This window comes from Podarcis tiliguerta (genome assembly GCF_965153285.1).
Source record: "Podarcis tiliguerta genome assembly, chromosome: 17".
Lineage (NCBI taxonomy): Eukaryota > Metazoa > Chordata > Lepidosauria > Squamata > Lacertidae > Podarcis > Podarcis tiliguerta.
Genome location: NC_139550.1, coordinates 39938041 through 39959073, shown reverse-complemented (window position 1 = coordinate 39959073; position 21033 = coordinate 39938041). Strand labels below are relative to the sequence as shown.

Sequence of the window (21033 nt, the reverse complement as noted above, 5' to 3'; positions counted from 1 at the left end):
CCCCCTGCACAAGTGGAGGTCATTTAGCTTGCACATTTATTTGGGTGAAAACTGCCCAGTGCCTCTAGACCACATTCTGCTGAGACTGCCTGGCACATGAACAGAAACCAACATGGCATTTTCCTATTGTTGAGGATGCTACGATTGGCAAATGCCACAAGTTCATCTTCTCAGTCTTCCAGTGCTGCCGGACAGAGACTTACTGCTCAGATACCTGGAAACCTGGAAGATTTAGAGGTGAAGGAGTGGTTACTTCTTCAATGTGTCTTAACAACACTTCAATATTATTTAATAATATTTAATAATTTATTATTTATTCCCCAGCCACTCTGGGTGGCTTCCAACAAAATATTAAAAATACAATAAAGCATCAAACATTAAAAACTGCCTTCAGATGTCTTCTAATAGATGCTGTTTATTTCTTTGACATCTGACGGGCGGGCGCCACCACCGAGGAGGCCCTCTGCCTGGTTCCCTGTAGCTTCCCCGGAAGGCCCTCGGAGCTGCCCCTCCGCGTCCGGGCGGAGCGATGGGGGTGGAGGTTTGGTATAGATCAGGCATCTTAGTGCTGCCTCAATCCTGCTTTTTTCGGGCTGGGTGTGTTCCTTAAACAGAAGGGGGGAGATGAGATCACAGAGACATTTGGGCACCTGAGGCAAAGCCCAGCCGGCAAGGGAAGATGTGCGTCGCGAAGAAGGGCCAAGTCCAGCCCGGCATCGGCTGCAGATCCTGCCGAGCAGCTGCTCCCGGACCCAGGGCGCCTCTTGCGGGGGGAAGCCGGCGGAAGGGGCGCCCTTCGGCTCCTCCCCGCGGGCGGGCGAGGCCGGGGACACCGAGCCAGCCCGGGCCTCCGAAGGCGCAGCAGCTGCTCTCGGGACAGACCGACTTCCCCCTCAGGGCCAAAAGCGCCGCCAAGACTTCTCCGCCTCTGCGCGGCGCCCGAGAGACGCGCCAAGATGGCCGCCAGGCCGACTCAGCCGAGCAACAATTGGCCGGGAAGCGCCTCTCCTCGGGCTGGGCGGGGCTTCGTCGGGAAAGCCGCCATTGGTGGCCGCTGACCCTGATGTCACCGGGTGGGCGTTTGCCCCGCCTTGGCCGGGAAATCACAAGGGCGCCTTGGTTCACGGCGGGCTCCCATTAGCGGCGCAGGCTGCCACTCGTCAACGAGGCTGAGGTGGAAATCCCGGCCTCCGTCGGCAATAGGAGCAATGTTCACTTGTGTCGAGCGCGATTGGTCAGTTCAACCTGCCTATCAGGCAATTCTGTGGGTGGGCGGCGATTGGCCGCCGTGTTCTCCCGTTCCGGAATCGGACAGCGCCCGATGACGCGACCAACCTCTCGTTTGGCACGAATGACGCTCCTCCATTGGCCGCATCATTCTGTCAATCCGACGGAAGGGAAGTCTCAGCCGCCTTTTATAAGACAGCGACGGCCTCGATGTCAGTACGGAGTTACGCGATTGGGCGGTGGCTTCTATCAATCACGAAGTGGGTGGGGCCTGCGAGGGGCTGCTGAGGAGAGTCCGGGCGGCTGCGAGTGAGCCGGGCGGAGCCGGCAGTGCAGGCCGCCGAGAGAAGCGGGTAAGAGGGAAGTTCCTACGACGGCGGGACGGGAAGCAGCTGCCCTCATGGCGACTGGGCCTCGCTTCCTTCAAAACGGAGGCGCTTTAGCCTCACGAAAAAGCTCTGGGTGAAAAGTTTGGGGGGGGGGGTCGAGAGGCGAATGTGCGGCGCATGCGCGAAGCCAGAAGACGGTTGGCTGCTGGGCGGGGTCGCGGCGGCGAAGCGGAAGGAAGCGCGCCTGATTGGGCGGCTCCGCGGGGAAGGGTTGGGGGCGAGGCCGAGGGGGCTTCGGAGCCCCTTGCGCATGTGCGGCCTCCATCCGTGGCTGGGGGGGCACAAACACGGAGCTGCCCGAGCGCCCCCCCCCGGCTGGGCGCGGCAAAGGCCGGTCTCCCTGCAGCGTGGTCTTGGCTGTAATCGCTTGCACTTTTAAATCACGGGGTTGGGGCGAGTTGCAGCAACTTGAAGCGGGTCGGCGTGCAAGGCCTGGGTGCGCCTGTGCGCCTCCTCTGGGTGGCAGGTGGGCACCATGGAGGACCGGAGGTCAAACCTATGATAAAAGTCACAGGTGGCTCTTAGTCTTGATGGAAAAGTGGCGTGCATGTTTACTCAGAAGTAAGTTCTGTTAAATTCAAAAGCTTATACTCAAGCATTCCTTGCTGGATCGCTGCCCAAGTATAACCTCTTCAATGTACAGTACATTAATTGTCCTTCCACTTTGATGGAATGGTGCTTGTAATTGTCTTGCTTTAGTCTAAATACAAGAATACTAACAGTCATCTACTTTATAGGATGTCATTATCAGCTGCTGCTTCCTCCAAAACTGATATCGGGTGTATTATTAACATATAGCTTTTTAACCCATAAAAACACATTCCCCTTTATTTTTCGAGGAGTGAATAATTTAAGGCAGAAATTAGATACTGATACACAAGTTTTGGACATGAAGCTGTAAGACCCTAAGAGGTATCTTAGTTTTTGCTAGTTGGAAAATAATAAAAAATATTGAAATTTAGACCCACGTGGTAATGAAAAGATTTTGCTATTTGATCTTAGAAGGTAGGCATAATTACACAGAATCGGAAGACATTCATATATTTAGAGAGATGATTCATAAGCACCCCTATAAGACAAACAAGAAGTGGTTCTACATGGAGAACATCATCATACTAATGCTGCAGACCTGGAAACACTCTGTTGGGAATGAACTCCATTGAACTTGGTGGGGCTTGGTTCTGTATAATCATGAAAACAGGTTGCAAAACTAGTTGTAGAGAAAGTCAGCTATCCTGAATGCAGTTCACATCTCACTTCATCTTCATAGATGATATCCTTGAAAATATTAGCACAAATCAGTATATTTGTCTTTAGCATAATCAGGGTCTGTAAGATCCATAGTTTCTGCTTCTTTATTCTTCATGTATGTCAGAGTTACTGCTCTCGTGTGTGTTTGTTTCCTGATTGTGTGTGTGTTGTATTAACTTTATTTCACTTGAAATAAAAGATGGAGTCTTGAGACGTGCAAAGGCCTTGCCACCAGGTTACAGCAACAATATGTTTGGTAGACTTGGGAGTTTGTTAAATAATCTAGACGAATACAGTAGCACTGCTGACATTACATTTAAACCTGGGTTCTGTGGCAATGTAATTAACTGCAACAATAATGCTAACCAGTTGCATAATATTGAAATATAAAATATTGCACAAGAATTCAGTTTTCTCTTTTTTGAGTTGGCAAATGAGGAAAAAAAATATTGGCAGAGGGGGATGCAGAATGGGGGAAAAACTAATTTCCTCTTGTGTTTTTTCCTGGGCCCTCAGTCCTGTTATCCCCTCTTGCATTCAAGGGATGACACTGGAGTAAATTGTGAGCATCACCTCTCTCAACTTTAGCTCTTGACCATCATATGGGAATAATATTGAACAGTTTAATTTTTCACCTTCTAGCATAGGAAGCACTAGCAAATTTGTCAAACATATTTGTCATGCAAATTTTTCAGATTTGCAAACTTGTGTCCTTTATTAGAGGGCAGGTAGACAGAAAGTTTCCCAGCACTGTAATAATGAAAACTTGGATTTCTCTATTGATTTCTATGGTCAGTTATCACTTGTACTTCTCTTGAGTCATGAGCTTTCATGTCAGAAATTTCAAGGGAATTTGGAGAAAGTGTTTTATTCCATGTCTGAGATTATTGTTCCTACTTTACTTTTCTTTTGTTGAATGCTTTATTGAAATTAAAAGACAAACAGAAATAACAATAGAAAATGCTACATCATATCACATTAAATTCTTATTACATCTATAATGACTTCCCGTCACTCCATCATGCATCTACCACCTATTTCTTTGAGCTCACTTTCCGTTTTCCTTTATTGATTTTCATTAATGACTTATTCTTCTATAAGTTCCTATTATACCACAGAAGTCATTGAAGGCCTGCCATTGACGTCATATTATTACGATGTTTCTTATTTTGTACATGTCCCATTCTTTGATAAATGTTGTTTAGTATGTCCTGTCAATTTCCCTGTCATTTTTGCCAGCTCAGTGTATTCTAGCAGTTTGCTTTGCCACTCCAGTTTGGTTGGAATTGTGTCCCCTTTCCAGTTTGAAGTGATTAATATTCTTGCAGCTACCGTAGCGTACAATAATATTGCCTTGTTTTTTTAGGTATGTCTGAACCTAGTATCCCCAAGAGGAAAGCTTCCGGCTTTTTTATAAAAGAGATCTTAAACATCTTTTTGAGCTTGTTATAGATTACCTCCTAAATTCCTTTATTTTCTTACAGTTCCACCACATATATAGCATTGTACCTTCCCACATCTCCAACATTTACTTGAGGTATTTTTATACATTTTCAATAGTTTTGATGGCATTAAGTGCCAGCAGAATTGCATTTTCAGAAAATTTTCTTTCAATACATAATCTGCGGTGAACCTCATCTCTACCTCATTTTGGGTTTCCCCCAAGCATCCATTGGGATGTTGTAACCAAAATCTTGAGCCCATGTAACCATTACTGATTTTACCTCCTCCTCCTTGACTTCCTGGTCAAGGAGGAGTCTATACGTTTTAGAGAGGGTTTTTCCTTTGGAGTTAATCTTCTTTTTCCACTCTGGAGGGCTCTGTCGCAAAGCCATTTCATTTTTCAAGTTTAAATATCTCATGGAGTTGGTGATATTGTAACCAATCTGACAGGTATACCCTAATTTCTTCAAAATCTTTTGGCTTCAGCTGATTTTCTTCCTCTTTTAACAATACTTTGTATGTTGGCCAATTCCCTTTCATCTTTTTCTTCTTTACTGCCAATGCTTCTATAGGAGATATCCACCATGGGGTTTTGGGTTCAAGCAGACCTTTGTATTTTGCCCAAACCATACATAGAGGCTTCCTTATAACAGGATTTAAAAAGCTTTTGTGTACCTTGACCTTGTCATAACCTAAGTAGGCATGCTAGCCATAGCGGTTGTCATACCCATCCAGATCTAAAAGGTCAGTATTTTGTAGTATACACCATTTCCTGATCCAGGAGAGACAGGACGCCTCGTGGTTGAGTTTCAAATCTGGCAGGGAAAATCCCCCTTTTTTAAGATCAATTTATAGTTTATGTTTGATCCTGGGCTCCTACTTTTCTGTGGGGAGGGTATGTTCTATTTTCTTGTGGCATTTAAAGAAACAAGTAGTTTATCGAATGAGAAGGCTGTATTGCAGTGGGAGCAGCAAGTTTGATTGTTGTCCAAATGTCATTGCTGTGGGGCAGCCTCGTTCTCTGAACTACAATTCCAGAAGTACTTTGGATGACTCAAAGATGCAAGTTTTTCTTTTCTGTCTCCCCCACTCCTTGCTTAAAGGTAAAGGGACCCCTGACCATTAGGTCCAGTCACGGGCGACTCTGGGGTTGCGGCGCTCATCTCGCTTTATTGGCTGAGGGAGCTGGCGTACAGCTTCTGGGTCATGTGGCCAGCATGACTAAGCCGCTTCTGGTGAACCAGAACAGCGCACGGAAATGCCGTTTACCTTCCCGCTGGAGCGGTACCTATTTTTCTACTTGCTCTTGGACGTGCTTTCGAACTGCTAGGTTGGCAGGAGCAGGGACCGAGCAACGGGAGCTCACCCTGTCGCGGGGATTCGAGCCGCCAACCTTCTGATCGGCAGGTCTTAGGCTCTATGGTTTAACCCACAGCGCCACCCGCGTCCCTCTTAAATCACTCCTTGCTTAAATCCCAGTAAATTTGTTTTCCAACTTGCTGAGTCACTTGAGGATGATGTGTTAGATGAGAATAACTTGTTCCTTACAGTTTAGTTTCAGGACATCTTTTCAGCTAGATTTTCTATTCTGCTGATTGGAAAGTTTGCATTAAGGAAAGGTTATTCAGAAGCTCTCTCTTCTTTATTTTCTACCAGAGAATCTTTGTTGTGAGCTGTCTTCCCATTAAAGGGGATTCTAAACTACGGGAGATAGAAAGTCTGACATTCATAGCTGTAATGGAGGATACCCTTACAAGAAATCTCTCAAGACGATTAATCTAGAGTTTAATTTGGTTGGTTAATTCTTGCCTTAAAACCCTTTTAAGAAAGCAGACATTAAATCTTGGCCAAGCAGACTGAGCCCTTTTTCTTTTCTTTTTGAAGCGGGAAGTTTGCTTAGAACTACAGATATGGGTGTAACTTGTCTAGCTTTATATATCCTCTCAGTGTACATCCAAACTAATTAGTCACCAGGGTATTCTGTTCCTCCCATCATAACCCCAAGTTCTGGCATAAAAGCATTCTGGCTTTTGAAAACAGCATGCAGGCTTCCAGCTAAGCTAGACTTGGCTATGAATCCCCAGTACCATGTTTCAGAACTGGGCAGTGGTTTTTTTTTCCTAGAGAAAAAGGCTTCTATTCTGGATCTTATGAGTCAAACTAGAAGAAGAGTGAACTAGCTCATTTGGTCCCATTTCATAAACAGCATCAGTAGGGCAGTTTTCAATATTGTGTGTTAATAGTTAATAATAATAATAATTTTTTATTTATACCCCACCCTCCCCAGCCAAGGCCGGGCTCAGAGCGGCTTACAAGCAATAATAAAAACAAGATGAATGATTACAACTTAAAAATAAAATACAACATTAAAATAATAGAACATTAAAATATTAAAATGTAGCCTCATTGCAGGAGGAGAAGGAAAAGAAAAAAGAGAGGGAGGGAGGGAATCAAATTGGCTCCAAGCCAAAGGCCAGGCGGAACAACTCTGTCTTACAGGCCCTGTGGAAAGAAATCAGATCCTGCAGGGCCCTGGTCTCATGAGGCAGAGCGTTCCACCAGGCCGGAGCCAGAGTTGAAAAGGCCCTGGGTCTGGTTGAAGGCAATCTAACTTCCTTAGGGCCTGGGACCACTAGGGTGTTGTTATTTATGGACCTTGAGGCTCTCCGTGGGGCTTTAAAGGTCAAAAGCAGCACCTTAAATCTGACCCTGTACTCCACCGGGAGCCAGTGCAGCTTGAAAAGCACTGGGTGAATATGCTCCCATGGCAGAGACCCCGTGAGGAGCCTCGCTGCAGCATTCTGTACCCGCTGGAGTTTCTGGGACAGCTTCAAGGGCAGCCCCGTGTAGAGCGAATTACAGTAGTCAAGCCTGGAGATGACCGTCGCATGGATCACTGTGGCCAGGTCGGGGCGGGAAAGGTAAGGGACCAACTGCTTGATGCAGTGAAGGTGGAAAAATGTCGCCTTGGCTGTTGCTGTAACTTGCGCCTCCATGGAAAGGGAGGCGTCAAGGATTACACCCAAACTCTTAACGGCAGGCAATGGCACTAATTGGGCCCCCGCAAGAGAAGGGAGTTGGTCCCTCATCCCCATGCCATCCCGACCTAGCCATAGGACCTCTGTCTTCGAAGGATTTAGTTTCAATCGGCTCCCACGAAACCATCCAGCCACAGCTTCCAAGCATCTGGTGAGTGTGTAAGGGGCCGAGTCGGTGTGGCCATCCATCAGCAGATAGAGCTGAGTGTCATCAGCATATTGGTGACAGCACAGCCCAAAGCTCCGGATAATCTGGGCAAGCATCAGGGAGAGAATTGCGCCCTGCGGCACTCCACACACCAAGGAGTGGCGCAACGACATTTCCCTCCCTAGTACCACCCACTGTCCCCGACCAGAGATAAAAGAGCACAACCAGTTACGGGCTATGCCCTGTATCCCCACGTCTGCGAGGCGGTGGTCCAGAAGATCATGATCGACCATGTCAAAGGCTGCTGACAAATCTAAAAGGATCAGCAGTCCTGACCCGCCTCGATCCAGTTGTCTACGGAGATCATCTGTTAGGGCAACCAGAGCCGTCTCCGTCCCAAAACCAGGATGGAAACCGGACTGAAATGGATCTAATGCCGATGTTTCCTCCAGAAACCTACCAAGCTGTTCAGCAACCACTCTCTCAATTACCTTACTCAGGTATGGAAGATTTGAAACTGGGCGGTAATTGGATAGGTCTAAGGGATCTAATGAAGTTTTCTTTAAGAGTGGACACACCACTGCTTCCTTCAGTTCCCCTGGGAATGTCCCCGTGTCAAGGGACAAATTGATAATTTCAACCAGGGGGGTCCGCGCAACATCTGGACACTCCCTAATCAGCCAAGACGGGCACGGATCAAGGAGGCAGATGGTGGGCCTACCAACTTGGAGGAATCTATCCACGTCAGTAGGGAGTATCCGATCGAAATGGTCCAACACTGGACCTGAAGTCAGTCGAGGGGCCACTGTATCTAAATTGGCAGGGAGGCCACGGCGGAGCAACAGGACTATAAGTTGTAGCTTATAGTGAATCATTGTACTCTTAATGCAGTGACAAAGGGAGCAGACATCTTTATCCTTTTAGAATACGTGTGGTCAGCAAAATTTTACTCAGACTAAACCTGTTAAAATTAATGAACATGACTAAGTTAGGCCCATTAATTTCAGTGGGCCTGAAGGTTGACTGTGATTAGTATTTCAGCATCTATACTTGGTGTCTAGATGTAAGAAGTAAAACTAAGCTCCCAAAAACAAATTTAGCCAGTTGCCATTGACTACTTCACGTTCCAAAACAAAGCAGTTCCTGTTTATTTTAGAAGGGCATCAAGTAAACTTCAAAATGATAAAGATCCTTCTACAGAGTGTGCATACGCACAGTCATGCGAGTCTCCTAAATTCAGCCTTGATCTCACTTTTGGAAATATTGTGCATCCATACTTTGTCTCTACATCAATGCACAGAGTATGGGAAATTGGAGCTTTTAGTACAGGGTGGCAAATATGACCTGGTAGGCATTACTGAAACCTGGTGGGATGAGACTCATGACTGAAATGTAGGAATTGAGGGGTATAACCTATTCAAAAGGAATAGACCAAACAGGAAGGGAGAAGGTGTAGCATTATATATAAAGGATGTGTTCACTTGTGAAGAAATCCATGACCTGGAGCATGAAAAGCAGATTGAGAGTAAAGGGCAGGCTTCCTTAACTTTGGCCCTCCAGATGTTTTTGGCCTACAACTCCCACGATCTCTAGCTAGCAGGACCAGATTGAGAGTATAAGGCAGAGATAAAAGAATACCTGGACCAAAATAATTTCCCAAAAATTTCTAAAGAACAAAACAAAATTCTGAATGACCCAATCACAGTTTTTGAAGTCCAACAGGCAATTAAGCATTCCAAATCAGGAACAACACTGGGGCCTGATGGCCTCCCTGCAATTTACTATTAAAAACTTAGAAGAGGTATTGTTCGAACCCTTGAAAACAACAATGACCAACATCCTAGAATATGGCATAATGCCTGAATCATGGAAGGAAAGTTACATCACACTGATCCCAAAACAGGGAACAGACCAGCTGTCAATAGCCAATTATAGGCCTATTTCGTTGTTGAACAACAACTATAAACTCTACACCTATATTTTAGCCGAAAGAATGAAAAAAATTCTCCAAACCGTAATACAGACCAGGCCGTAATAACAGACTGTAATAAAGACCAGGCTGACTTTCCCCCCAGCCGCCTAATTCAGAGTAACATCAGGAATATCATAAATGTGTAGGAATATCTGGAATCACAAATTGATAAACCACCAATCTTAATGGTGGTCTGTTGGCCCACGCCCCCACCTTCCTCACCTGTCCTCCAGTCCAGCAGGACCAGGCTAAGAGAGAGAGGTGGGCCAAATTACTTTTATTTTTCAGGACAAAACACAACAGAAGGGTAGATGCTGCCACCACACCCTTGCCTGGGATAGCCCAGAAGAATAACCCAAGGGAGATGTTACTCTTCAGTGTTACGGGCTGCCCCACCCTGCAATTGCTTCACCACAAACTGCAGGCAGAAATTCAACAGGTTCAGTAGGCGACTGAGTGGTCAGACTTTGGATTCAGACTTTCCCCACGAAAGGCACACAGAACAAAATGGGAAAATCCTTTTTTAAGATTTCTTTAAAAAACAAGATTAAACATACTTAAAAGTAGGCACATCTCTTACAGGGTTTCAGACAGGAAAATAAAAACATTGTAAAGCATCCCTAGCTAAACGTACTTACAAAAAAACAAAAAAAACCGAGAACACAAGAAAAGTTAGGGTGTTCTCGGCTGAATCCGCATCTCAAGAAGACAACAGGAATTCTACATCACAAAGGACACACATATCAATATAGAAAGGAAGTGACTGCCAGCATGGCGGGTGCGCCTGCAGGCTCCTTTCCTAAAGTTTTTATCCTTAAGACCCAAGGACCAATCAGGATTTCTGATTAATTCAGAATTTACCAATGGTCATCTGAGAGGGTGATAACTCAGCTTGTGGCAGCTGAAGCTCCTTTGTTCTCAAGACCTTGGGGATGAAAGGCGTTCCTCCCAATTTCTCAGAGACACAGCAGATCCTCCTTTCTCCTGTAATGAGGCTTGATAGCCCTTATTCACACAGGGACAGCACTTAGATAACCAGGTGTTAAAACACCACTAATCAACTGGGAAGTTTTCCTTCCTGCAGATGCCTGAGATAACATATGCACACTCCCAGAGCCAATTAGTCTAAGGTTTTAAAGCAACAAATGTACATTTCCCATAAATCCTTTGGCCTTTGGTTTTCCCACAGTGCAACAGTGCTTCAGCTTGACCAAAGTTTGTCTACTGAGATTTCCTAACTTCACTACACGGTCGATGCGGAGAAAGCATTTGATAATTTTTCTTGGAGATTCATGACAACTATGCTGTGGCATATGGAGATCGGAGACTCATTCTGTAATGGAATTCAGGCTATTTACACAAAACAGAAGGCAAAAAAGTATAATAAATGGGAACATAACAGAAGTATGTGAAATTAATAAAAGGACAAGACAGGGCTGTCCGCTCTCTTCACATATTTATTTTAGTAATGGAGTCTTAAGTAAGAAAAAATAGAGATGAAAAGAATATTAAGGGTATAATACTGGGAAATAATATATATAAACTATGGGCATTTGCGGATGATATTAGCATCACAACCGAAAACCCAGAGTCTAGTGAAAACCTTGGAAATAATCAACAATTATGGGAAGGTAGTGGGATTCCAACTGAATATAAGTAAAACCAAACTTATGGCGAAAAACCTTTCCCAAGTAGAGAAAGAAGAAATTGAAAAGATAACAAATCTTAAAATTTGTCAAAAAATAAAATACTTGGGAATATTTTTAACTACTAAAAGCATGCAGTATATCTTTACGAAGACAATTATGTCAAGGCATGGTCTGAAGTTAAAAGGAATGTGGAGATTTGGAGCAAATTATATCTATCTTTTGGGGGGGCGTATCTCGGCTGTTAAACTAAATATTTTGCCAAAGATGCTTTTTCTGTTCCAATCCATTCCTGTTATAGGGAAAACAAGCTGCATTGAAAATTGGCAGAGGGAAATATCTAAATTTATCTGGTCAGGGCAATTTCAAAAAGCTGAAGGAGCTACTGGGTGAGATCCCACGGTCAGAAATACTCAAGGAGAAGGGAGTCCAAGAAGGATAGGAGTTTCTAAAGGGAGAAATATTGAACACCCAAATGCAGACAATACCAACAAGAAAGAAAAGTGGGAGGTATCTAAGGCATCTAAGCTGCATAAGGAATTTACAGATGAGCTGAGAGTTAAGAAGGGCGTGTGTAAGAAATGGAAGGAAGAGGAAATCAGAAAGGAGGAGTATACATGAGTAGCCAACAGTTGCAGGGGGAAAGTTAGGCTGGCTCAAGCTCAGAACGAGCTCAGGCTTGCAAGAGAAGTTAAAAATAATGTTAAGAAAAGGTTTCTTTGGCTATGTCTGAAATTGGTGGAAGAACAAGTACGTGGAAGCTTCTCTGTGTGGAGAAGACTGAGAAATGCTATTAGGTGACAGAGAAGAAGGCAGAACTAACTACTCAACACCTACTTTGCCTCTGTCTTCACCCAAAAGGAAAGTGATGCCCAGCCTGATGATAAGAGAATAAACGATGTAAGGAGGGAGCTGCAGCCCAAGATAGAAAGAGAGGTAGTAAGCGAACACCCAACTGCTTTAAATGAGTTCAAATCTCCAGGGCCTGATTAGCTGCATCCAAGGGTACTAAAGGAGCTTGCGGGTGTAATTTCAGAGCCTTGGTCTGTTGTCTTTGAGAATTCTTGGAGAACAGGTGGTGTCACTACAGACTGGAGGTGGGCAAATGGTGTCCCCATCTTCAAAAAGGGGGAAAGAAGACATAGGTAACTACCAACCACTGAGCTTGACATCAATACCAGGGAAGGTCCTAGAACAAATAATTCGACGGTCTGTAAGCATTTAGAAAAGGATGCTGTGATTGCTAAGACCCAGCATGGGTTTCTCAAAAATAAGTCATGCCAGACCAATATGATTTATTTTTATGGATGGAATTACAAACGTGGTGGATCAGGGAAATGCTGTGGACATAGTGCATATTGATTTCAGTAAGACTTTTGACAAAGGTCCCCCATAATATTCTCACGAGAAAGCTGGTAAAATGTGGTTTGAATGAGGTAACTGTTAGGTGAATTTGTAGCTGCTTGACTGAACCTAAAGAGTACTCATTAACAGTTCCTCATCATCCTGGAAAAAAGTGAAAAGTGGGGTGCTGCAGGGTTCCGTCCTGGTCCTGTTGTTCTTTAGCATCTCTGTAAATGGCATGAATGAAGGAATTGGGGGGGATGCTCATCCAATTTGCAGATGACACCAGACTGGGAGGGGTAGCTAATGTCGCAGAAGACAGAATCAAAATTCAAAATGACCTTGACTTCTGGTGCTTCCTGCCATAATGGAGGCAGCTCCCGCATTAGCAGAGATTGGTAGCAGATCGTAAACAAGTATGAATAAGGGTAATTGTCCTTGCAAGGCCCCACCCCCCTGATCAGGGGGGTGAGCACCACTCACAGATCGTCTGATACCTGGCGGGAGGACCTGAGTGCAAAGCAATTCGCTTATCAATAACCCTCTGACACAGCCACTAAGGGCAGGGGTTTTTCTGTTTATTAGTAAGAAAAAAATTGGATTTAATTTGCAGACGTGTACTGGATTAACGGGACAAGATAATCTGCTGAATCAGCCACTGAGTCGCAATGTTTTGATCTGGAGAGATTTTCTTCATAGCTAAGTGTGGTATGTTGGGGGAGGGGAGCCTTTACCCTTTCTTTATATACCATGTTTGCTGCTTTATTGATTCGGCAAACCTCCCCCTAAGAGTTAATGGAGTGAGAAAAAGCAAGAGGAAATCACTGATAACAAGATAATATTTATGGATTATTACAAAATATATGGAACTGTCTGAGAATATTGATAGGATTTAAAGCATCGAGTTTCCACTGAATCGCTTTTGAAGATCTACCATAGCTTTGGTGGGACACCAGATCATTAGCTGCTGAGTATTGGATGAGAAAGATAAGTGGAGAACTGCCCGGGGCTATGGTGGGACGTCAGACCTTTTGTTAGACTTTGATAAACAAGTTGGTGCGTCACACAGGGAAAAATGCTGCCCTTGTGCAGAGAGTGTGAAAAAGTGGAAGCAGAGAGCTGTATATGTTGAATTATAACAGGAAGAATGAAGAAACAAAGGGAAAATAAACATCTCACACGGAAATTTACAGGACATAAATTTCTCTTGCAGAAATAAAATTTATTAAATATGCAATTACGAATGAAAGTCATGAAACCCGTGGGTGTTAAATAAAGGATCAAGATCAGAACTGTTGTAATTGGAATAATCAAGATTATGGAAGCAGAAAGAAATAAAAACTTTGTACCCTGAAATCTAGCACACGGGAAGTCACCCAAAATTGTTTAATTTGGTATTTGAATAGTTGGCTATTTAATTGTATTGTAATTTTGTATTGTGATAATGTGGCTCTTTTGGATCATTGTAATTAAAAAAAATTATACCAAAAAAATTCAAAATGACCTTAACAGATTGGAGAACTGGGCGCAAGCTAACAAAATGAATGGCAATAGGGACAAATGTCAGTTTCTGCACCTAGGCAGGAAGAACCAGCTGCACAAATAATAGGATGGGTTGGGGGTTTCACCTGACTTACTAGCAGTACATGTGAAAAGGATCTAGGGGTCTTTGTGGGCCACTAGCTTATCATGATACAGCAGCAAAAAAAACTAACGCTGTTCTAGGTTGCATCAACAAAAGTATAGTGTCCAGATCAAGGGAAGTAATAGTCCCTCTATTCTGCCTTGGTCAGACAAACACCTGGAATACTGTGTCCAATTCTGGGCACCATAATTTAAGAAGAATGTTGACAAGCTGGAACGTGTGCAGAGGAGGGCAACCAAGATGATCAGGGGTCTGTAGACTAAAACTGATGAGGAGCGGTTGAAGGAGCTGGGTGTGTTTTGCCTGGAAAAGGAGACTGAGAGGAGATATGATAGCCATCTTCAAATATTGTAAGGGCTATCACATGGAAGAGGGAGCATGCTTGTTGCCTCCTGCTTGTGTGGGTAGGACTTAGTTACAAGAAAGGAGATTCTGACTAAACATTGGGGAAACTTTCTGACAGTAAGAGCTGTTTGTCAGTGGAACAGACTCCCAAGAGAGGTGGGGGACTCTCCTTCCTTGGAGAGCTTTAAACAGAGATTGGATGGCCATCTGTCAGGGATGCTCTAGCTGAGATTTGTGCATTACAGGAGGTTGGACTAGATGACCCTTGAAGTCCCTTCCAACTCCTAAGATTCTATGATTCTAATATTGATGCATCAAATGGTACTCTCCAGTCTGTTTTGGAAGTGCATTTGTTGTTCTCCCAGGCTGCAAATTCCATTTGTATTCTGTTACTTAGCGGTTTTGTTCTCATCCTACATAAAAACCAGGAAGATCCAATACCCAAGAAGTCTTTTCGAAGCAAGCAGGGAGGGCAGGGCTCAGGTGGCACTGAGGTCGTAAAAGAAAGAAGTTCTCCCAGACTGGCTCAGGCACAAAGGAAATGACCAGAATGTGACTTGTGAATGGAGAGTTTCGAACACTGGTGATCTCTGATCCCCCAGATTTTGTTCCTCAAAATTCACTTGGAAGTTTTGTAGGCCTGATCCATCTGCATTGTAGGGGTCAACAAATGAAGGCTTCATGAGCCCAAATCTGGTTCCTGGGCGGAGTCCCAGTTGGCCCTTCCAGCTGCCAACCCAGAGGCAAGAAAGATTTGTTGGTGGCATGGAGTCTCTGCTTGAGGGGCTTTCTAATGTATTGGGTCATGAGTGAAGGTAAAGCCCATCTCCTATACACACACACACACAATCATTTTTATTAGTTTTCCAATAAGAACATCCAATTAAATCCATCAAATCATAATCCAATTAAAAATAATAAAATAAAAACAGCCAAATTACAATCCAACTTATTAATTATTATTTTTTTGGGCTTCCCATACTCTGGACCTCTGAAGTATATCTCCAGTATTTTCATTTCGGCCTTCTTCCTGTTCTCATATTTTCCACATTCTGATCTTAACACTTTAAAGTTCCCTGTCCCTGGCTGTGCGATTCTCAGTCATGTCAGAGATCATATATTCTTTCATCCGTCGGGTACAGTTTTATTTGTGTATATATATTTTTTCAACTGTCAATTTGCCAGCGCAGCTTTTCCTGACTTCATTCCAATCTTCCAATCCAGGCTGTTGTCCAAACCTGTAACTCCCAGGTTGTTAAATTGTTGCTGTTCACAATAAATTCCCAATGTTAAGTTGTTAAGCATACTGTTTGCAATATTGAAATGTAAATGAACTGTATTCCACAGATGTAGGTCATTTGGCGATCGATCAGCTTTCCTGGAGGCCACCCCCCCCCCCTCTGGGCCCTAGAAGGGGGGTTGCTAGACATCAACTTAGCCTTCTCTCTCGCTCATAATGAAGAAATTCTGCAAACAGATGCACTGTACGTTGTCCCAAATTGTTCTCAAGTCATTATAAAGTAAGCTAGCAAGTATTTCCCACTTCCCTCGAAAAAGGGAGGAATTCTCATTTTTCTGTACTGTGCCATACTAACAAGCGCCATCTTGTTTCTTTTTTTATCTTTATCAAAGCTGCGCAGCTGAATACTTAAATTATAAATAGAAGTTCATCTGTACTCTGTTTTTTTAAAAAAATAGGTTTCTTAATGAGGCTTGGCATAGAAAAACAATTGTAGGTATAGAGAAGAAAAAAGAACATACCACCCACCTCCGTAAATCCAAACACCATGATGAGAATCTATTGGAAGTCTGAGCTTAAACACCAGGGACTGTGCAATTCTGCAGATTTTTTCTCAATATTCTTCGGTCCAGACTATGTCTGTTTATTGTCCAAACCCAATTATTTTATGAAACAGATATTTCCGGCTTATGAGAGTGACTTTGGAGAGTGCCAGCCGTGCTGTGCTCTGGGACCCAGTGTCCTTGCCGCTTGCACCTTGATGCCAGCTGACAAATCTTGGACGATCTGCGGGTCTACGAGACAGTCCTCCCCCACCCTAGGAAGTCTGCCAGGGCTAATTACCCCCATATCAACCCGAATTACCGGCACGGCTGAGGTCCGATTGTGTGGGAGTCAGGAAGCCCTCGCCCATCCCCAATTGCTAAGAGGGTGCTGCTTTTCTTCCTTCAGGAGAGATGGCTGCCATACGCAAGAAACTTGTCATTGTAGGAGATGGAGCATGTGGAAAGACCTGCCTCCTTATTGTCTTCAGCAAGGACCAATTCCCAGAGGTCTACGTCCCCACCGTCTTTGAGAACTATGTGGCTGACATTGAGGTGGATGGAAAGCAGGTAATACTGATGTTGGGAGCCGGCCGGGCTGGGCAGATGCCTGGGCGCAATGATAGGGCCTGATATCTCCACCATCTGGCTGGCTGGTGTGTTTTTTTTGCTACCATGCTATGGTGCAAGTCAGTTGGCTCACGCGGTAGCACTTCAGCAAAAGAGCAGCAGCTTCTGCAAGCCACCTGACTCACACAGCAGCGAAGCAGCAGAAGATTCTGCGTATTTTGTAGAGCATTATGAACCATTCTACTTTTTCCATTTCTCTGAGGCCCAGCTGGGGTCCTGCTGCAAGCTCCTGTGCTGAGCCCAAATTGGAGGGCAGCTGCTTGCCCACTATATATATTTATATATTGTCTGGGGCATTTGGCCTCCTTCTCTGAGTTGGTCAGTGTAATGTGTGAAATAGCCCTCTTCCTCTCCCCACTCCCAAGAGCAGAGAGGAATTGATTTGAGAGAAATGAAGAATAGCTGCAGAAAGAACAGGTGGTTCTTTTGGAACTGCATTTCTTGGTGGTAACAGGGAGTAGAGTTTGGAGTATGCTTTTCTGATTGAATTACAACAATACCAGCATCTTTCCACTTTGGTTGTGATTCATTACAGAATCACATTCATTACAGATGCGGGTGGCGCTGTGGTGTAAGCCACTCAGCCTAGGGCTTGCCGATGGGAAGGTCGGTGGTTCAAATCCCCGCGGCGGGGTGAGTTCCTGTTGCTCGGTCTAAGCTCCGGACAACCTAGCAGTCCGAAAGCACGTCAAAGTGCAAGTAGATAAATAGGTACCACTCCAGCGGGAAGGCGTTTCTGTGCGCTGCTCCAGTTTTGCCAGAAACAGCTTAGTCATGCTGGCCACATGACCCAGAAAAACTGTCTGCGGACAAACGTCAGCTCCCTCGGCCAGTAAAGCGAGATGAGCGCCACAACCCCAGAGTCGTTCGTGACTGGACTTAACTGTCAGGGGTCCTTTACCTTTACCTTTAAGGATCTAATAGGGAAGACACTAGCACATCACAGAATATGCTTTTGTTTAATGGAGTGATGACAGCACTTTGAGGACTTGCCCCCATTAAGTTATCATATTTGCATTTCTACAGGTAGAACTTGCCCTTTGGGATACAGCTGGCCAAGAGGACTATGACCGCCTGAGACCCCTCTCCTACCCAGATACAGACGTCATCCTCATGTGTTTCTCCATTGACAGCCCTGACAGTTTAGGTGAGTCTCCCCTGAGTATGTGGGAGGGCTGACTGAATAAGAAGCAGCAGAGACTTCTGTAGATCTCTGGCTCTGGTCTCTTCCCAGATGTCAGATTGCTGATGGGAGCAGTTAAACTGTCATAGTAGTTGATTAGCTGGTCATATGCTGTGTATTACATCACACCACGGCTGGCGTTCAGTGTTCTGCCGCTTGTCCCTCCCCATTTCCGTCTTTTCCTCCATTGCCTCCCCCCCCCCCCATGTACACATGTCCCAGCTTTAACATTGGCTGCACCACATCCATTTTCTGAGCTTGCTACTCCTGTACCCACAGTGGTAGAAGTCCTTTACATTTCATCCTGGTGGTGTCTGAAGGAACTCAAGACAGTTTCCCAAATCTTTGCTTTGGGGCACAAGTGGCTGACCACGGTCTTCCTAGGTTTATGCTTATGGTTTTACTTTGTGCCCCTACAGAGAACATCCCTGAGAAGTGGACTCCGGAGGTGAAGCACTTCTGCCCCAATGTGCCTATCATCCTGGTGGGGAACAAGAAGGACCTACGTAATGATGAGCATACACGCCGGGAGCTAGCCAAGATGAAGCAGGTGCAGAGAGGCAACTGACATTCTTTGCTGGGATTTAGTATTGCCATCAGAATAGGAGGAGGGTACAAACAGCTATGCATATGGCCATTTGGGGCTTGAAAGGAATCTATGTCCTTTCCATTTACATCTGAGCAGAAGCACAAGCCTATCCAGAGAGGCATATTGTGGCCGCCTTCTCATTTTTGAAGGGGGCTGGGCGAAGCACAAAGCTACTGGTTTCCATGGGGTTCTCAGTACCTTTTCACAACACACTCTATTTGGACTGAAGACAGCACTTGGCTTGCATGATACCATAAAATAACCTCCAACTTCACAACCCTAGCAAGGGCTGGGTACCAGTTTTCAGCAAAGGATATAGTCCCAGGGAGTTAGTATTGTGTGGTTATAGGAGCCAGGAGTTCTGATAGCTAGGCTCTAGCTTTGATTGCTAGATTCTACCTCATTTCCCTTACCAGGATAGATCCCAGGCAACCTCACTGTCTGTTTCGCCCTTCCCTTTCAGGAACCAGTGAAGCCAGAGGAGGGACGTGACATGGCAAACAGGATTAGTGCTTTTGGCTACCTGGAATGTTCTGCAAAGACAAAGGATGGAGTACGGGAAGTGTTTGAGATGGCCACCCGGGCTGCCCTGCAGGCCAAACGTGGGCGCAAGAAGACCTCATGCCAGCTGCTGTAATTCCTTCCCAGCCTGCCTTCCCTGCCAGCCAGCCAAGCCTTTGAGCTCTTAGCTTCCAGGCTTGCCTCTCTTGTGATACCATGGACTGGCAGGTCTCCTCAGAGAGGGGGCTTGCTAGAGCTCGGCAGGGGCTCTTCTGGAGCATGACAACTAACTTTGGAGGTGGGGTGGTATTTCCCCCTTCTGTCACAGGCTTCTGACTCCCTCATAACAGGTCAGAAAATTCTGGCCCTCAGTGGGTCAGTGGGAGAGCTCCTTATCTTTCCGCGTGCTTGCTCACAGCAGTCTTGATTCTCGTTGGCAGCCTAGGGCACTACACTGCTCCAGGCCGTTTCTTTGTAGAAGACTTTTTGCCAAAGTGTGAAAGCCCTTTGCTTCAATAAAGGTCAGAGCCTTGAATTGGAACATCTGGCCCTGCCTAGTAAGGGACTCTTGACATGTCAACAAGTCATTCATTGTGAGTGGAGCCAGTGCTCCTGCACAGTGGGCAAGCAGTTACCCTTACCTTGGTAGACCCATTGATCCCTTAGCTGGCTTTTCTGCTCTTTAGGCTAGAGCAGAACCACTTTGGCGCTTGTCCCCTTCCTCAAGGCAAACATAGCCCAGTTCAAAAGCCACCCACTTTGTTTCTTGAGGGCTGTCTCAGTAAAGTGACATCAGGTCCTCCACCTTCTCTCTCTCCCACCCCAGAACAGAATTGTCTCCACTTAAATATTTATCTCCCGACAGCAGAGCAGACAGCTGCCTTTCCTTCAAACTGGCCCAAGAGACTGGGCCTTGCAGCCTGGCCCCTTTCTAGCAAAAATCTATATTTGTAAGCAGAGGTGCTATGAGCCAGTTTGTTGCTGTTTGGAAGCTCTCTGGATAGCTGGTAACTGGAGTAGCCACTGCCACAGCTTCAAGTGCAAAGGACCTCCTCTGTTGCTTCTGTCTCGCTGCTCCCCGACACTCCTGCTTCTCTTCCCTTCCGCCTTCTTTGTACTCACTGCATTGCCACCGGGGTGTATGATTTTGTGTTTAATTTGTATTCACATGTTTAAAAAGTGGTTGTTACTTTTCAAAATGTACTTGAAAGAAAAATCTGTAATAAATTTGTAGCAATGTTTAGTACATGGTGGGGCTTTGCTTTTTGCCTCTTAAAATCTGCTGTGGAAAGGGAACCAGTAAAAAGGTGAACATTGATTTTTCTTACAGCAGTTGTAGAGCACTGTCCCACCAAACTGCTGATCCCATGAAGTGCTTTGGTTGGAGTAAATTGTGATGGCTGGTAAAAGTAACCATACACCTTCATGAGGAAATAAGTCTTACCTAGAAACAAAAAATGTTTTAAGCAAGAACCGGGATGGTGGTAGAAGCAGTCCAATAGACTGGGAGCTAATCAAAGCATAGAGAGCTTGGCTTCAGGTAGGCCTGCTGCCCCTTTGGATTCCTGAAGCTCTGGAAAGTGTAGGGCGCTCTATGGAGAAAATGTGGTGGAAAGAACACTTTCCAAACAGTTCTGTTAGAAATCACTTTGCAAAACTACTGGAGACATTCTCATAGTTGATTATTTGCTGATTTGTACACACAATAGCAACACGGGCCTTCTCACTTTCAGCCTTTCTCAACCTGTGGATCCCCAGATGTTGTTGAACTACAACTTCCATTATCCCTAGCTAGGAAGGCCAGAGCTCAGGGATGATGGGAGTTTTAGTCCAACATCATCTGGGGACCCACAGGTTGAGAACCACTGGTAGGTGAACATTATACAGTACACTGCCTGCC

At 45.0% G+C, this 21033-nt stretch overlaps 1 protein-coding gene across 4 annotated transcripts; it reads left to right on the top strand.

Moving 5' to 3' along the window:
• Window positions 1-1088: 1088 nt before the first annotated feature.
• Window positions 1089-20379, top strand: LOC310668153 (transforming protein RhoA-like). 4 transcript variants are annotated; one of them, XM_083421180.1, is made up of 6 exons: window positions 1435-1580; window positions 15796-15932; window positions 16640-16800; window positions 17887-18007; window positions 18463-18593; window positions 19096-20379. In XM_083421180.1, the coding sequence occupies exons 3-6, from the start codon at window positions 16645-16647 to the stop codon at window positions 19267-19269; spliced, it is 582 nt and encodes a 193-aa protein (XP_083277306.1). In that variant the 5' UTR covers window positions 1435-1580; window positions 15796-15932; window positions 16640-16644; the 3' UTR covers window positions 19270-20379. The 4 variants fall into 4 exon arrangements, with proteins under 4 accessions (XP_083277305.1, XP_083277306.1, XP_083277304.1 ...); XM_083421181.1 differs by lacking the exon at window positions 1435-1580 and adding an exon at window positions 1787-2177; XM_083421179.1 differs by lacking the exon at window positions 15796-15932 and having other exon boundaries at window positions 1089-1580.
• Window positions 20380-21033: the final 654 nt, after the last annotated feature.

Bases quoted from the DNA above. Each gene is read 5' to 3' on its own strand.
- LOC310668153 (XM_083421178.1), top strand. From the start codon at position 2,147: ATGGAAAAGTGGCGTGCATGTTTACTCAGAA. The intron at 18,008-18,462 runs GTGAGTCTCCCC...GTGCCCCTACAG, and splicing joins TGACAGCCCTGACAGTTTAG to AGAACATCCCTGAGAAGTGG. The intron at 18,594-19,095 runs GTGCAGAGAGGC...CTTCCCTTTCAG, and splicing joins AGCTAGCCAAGATGAAGCAG to GAACCAGTGAAGCCAGAGGA.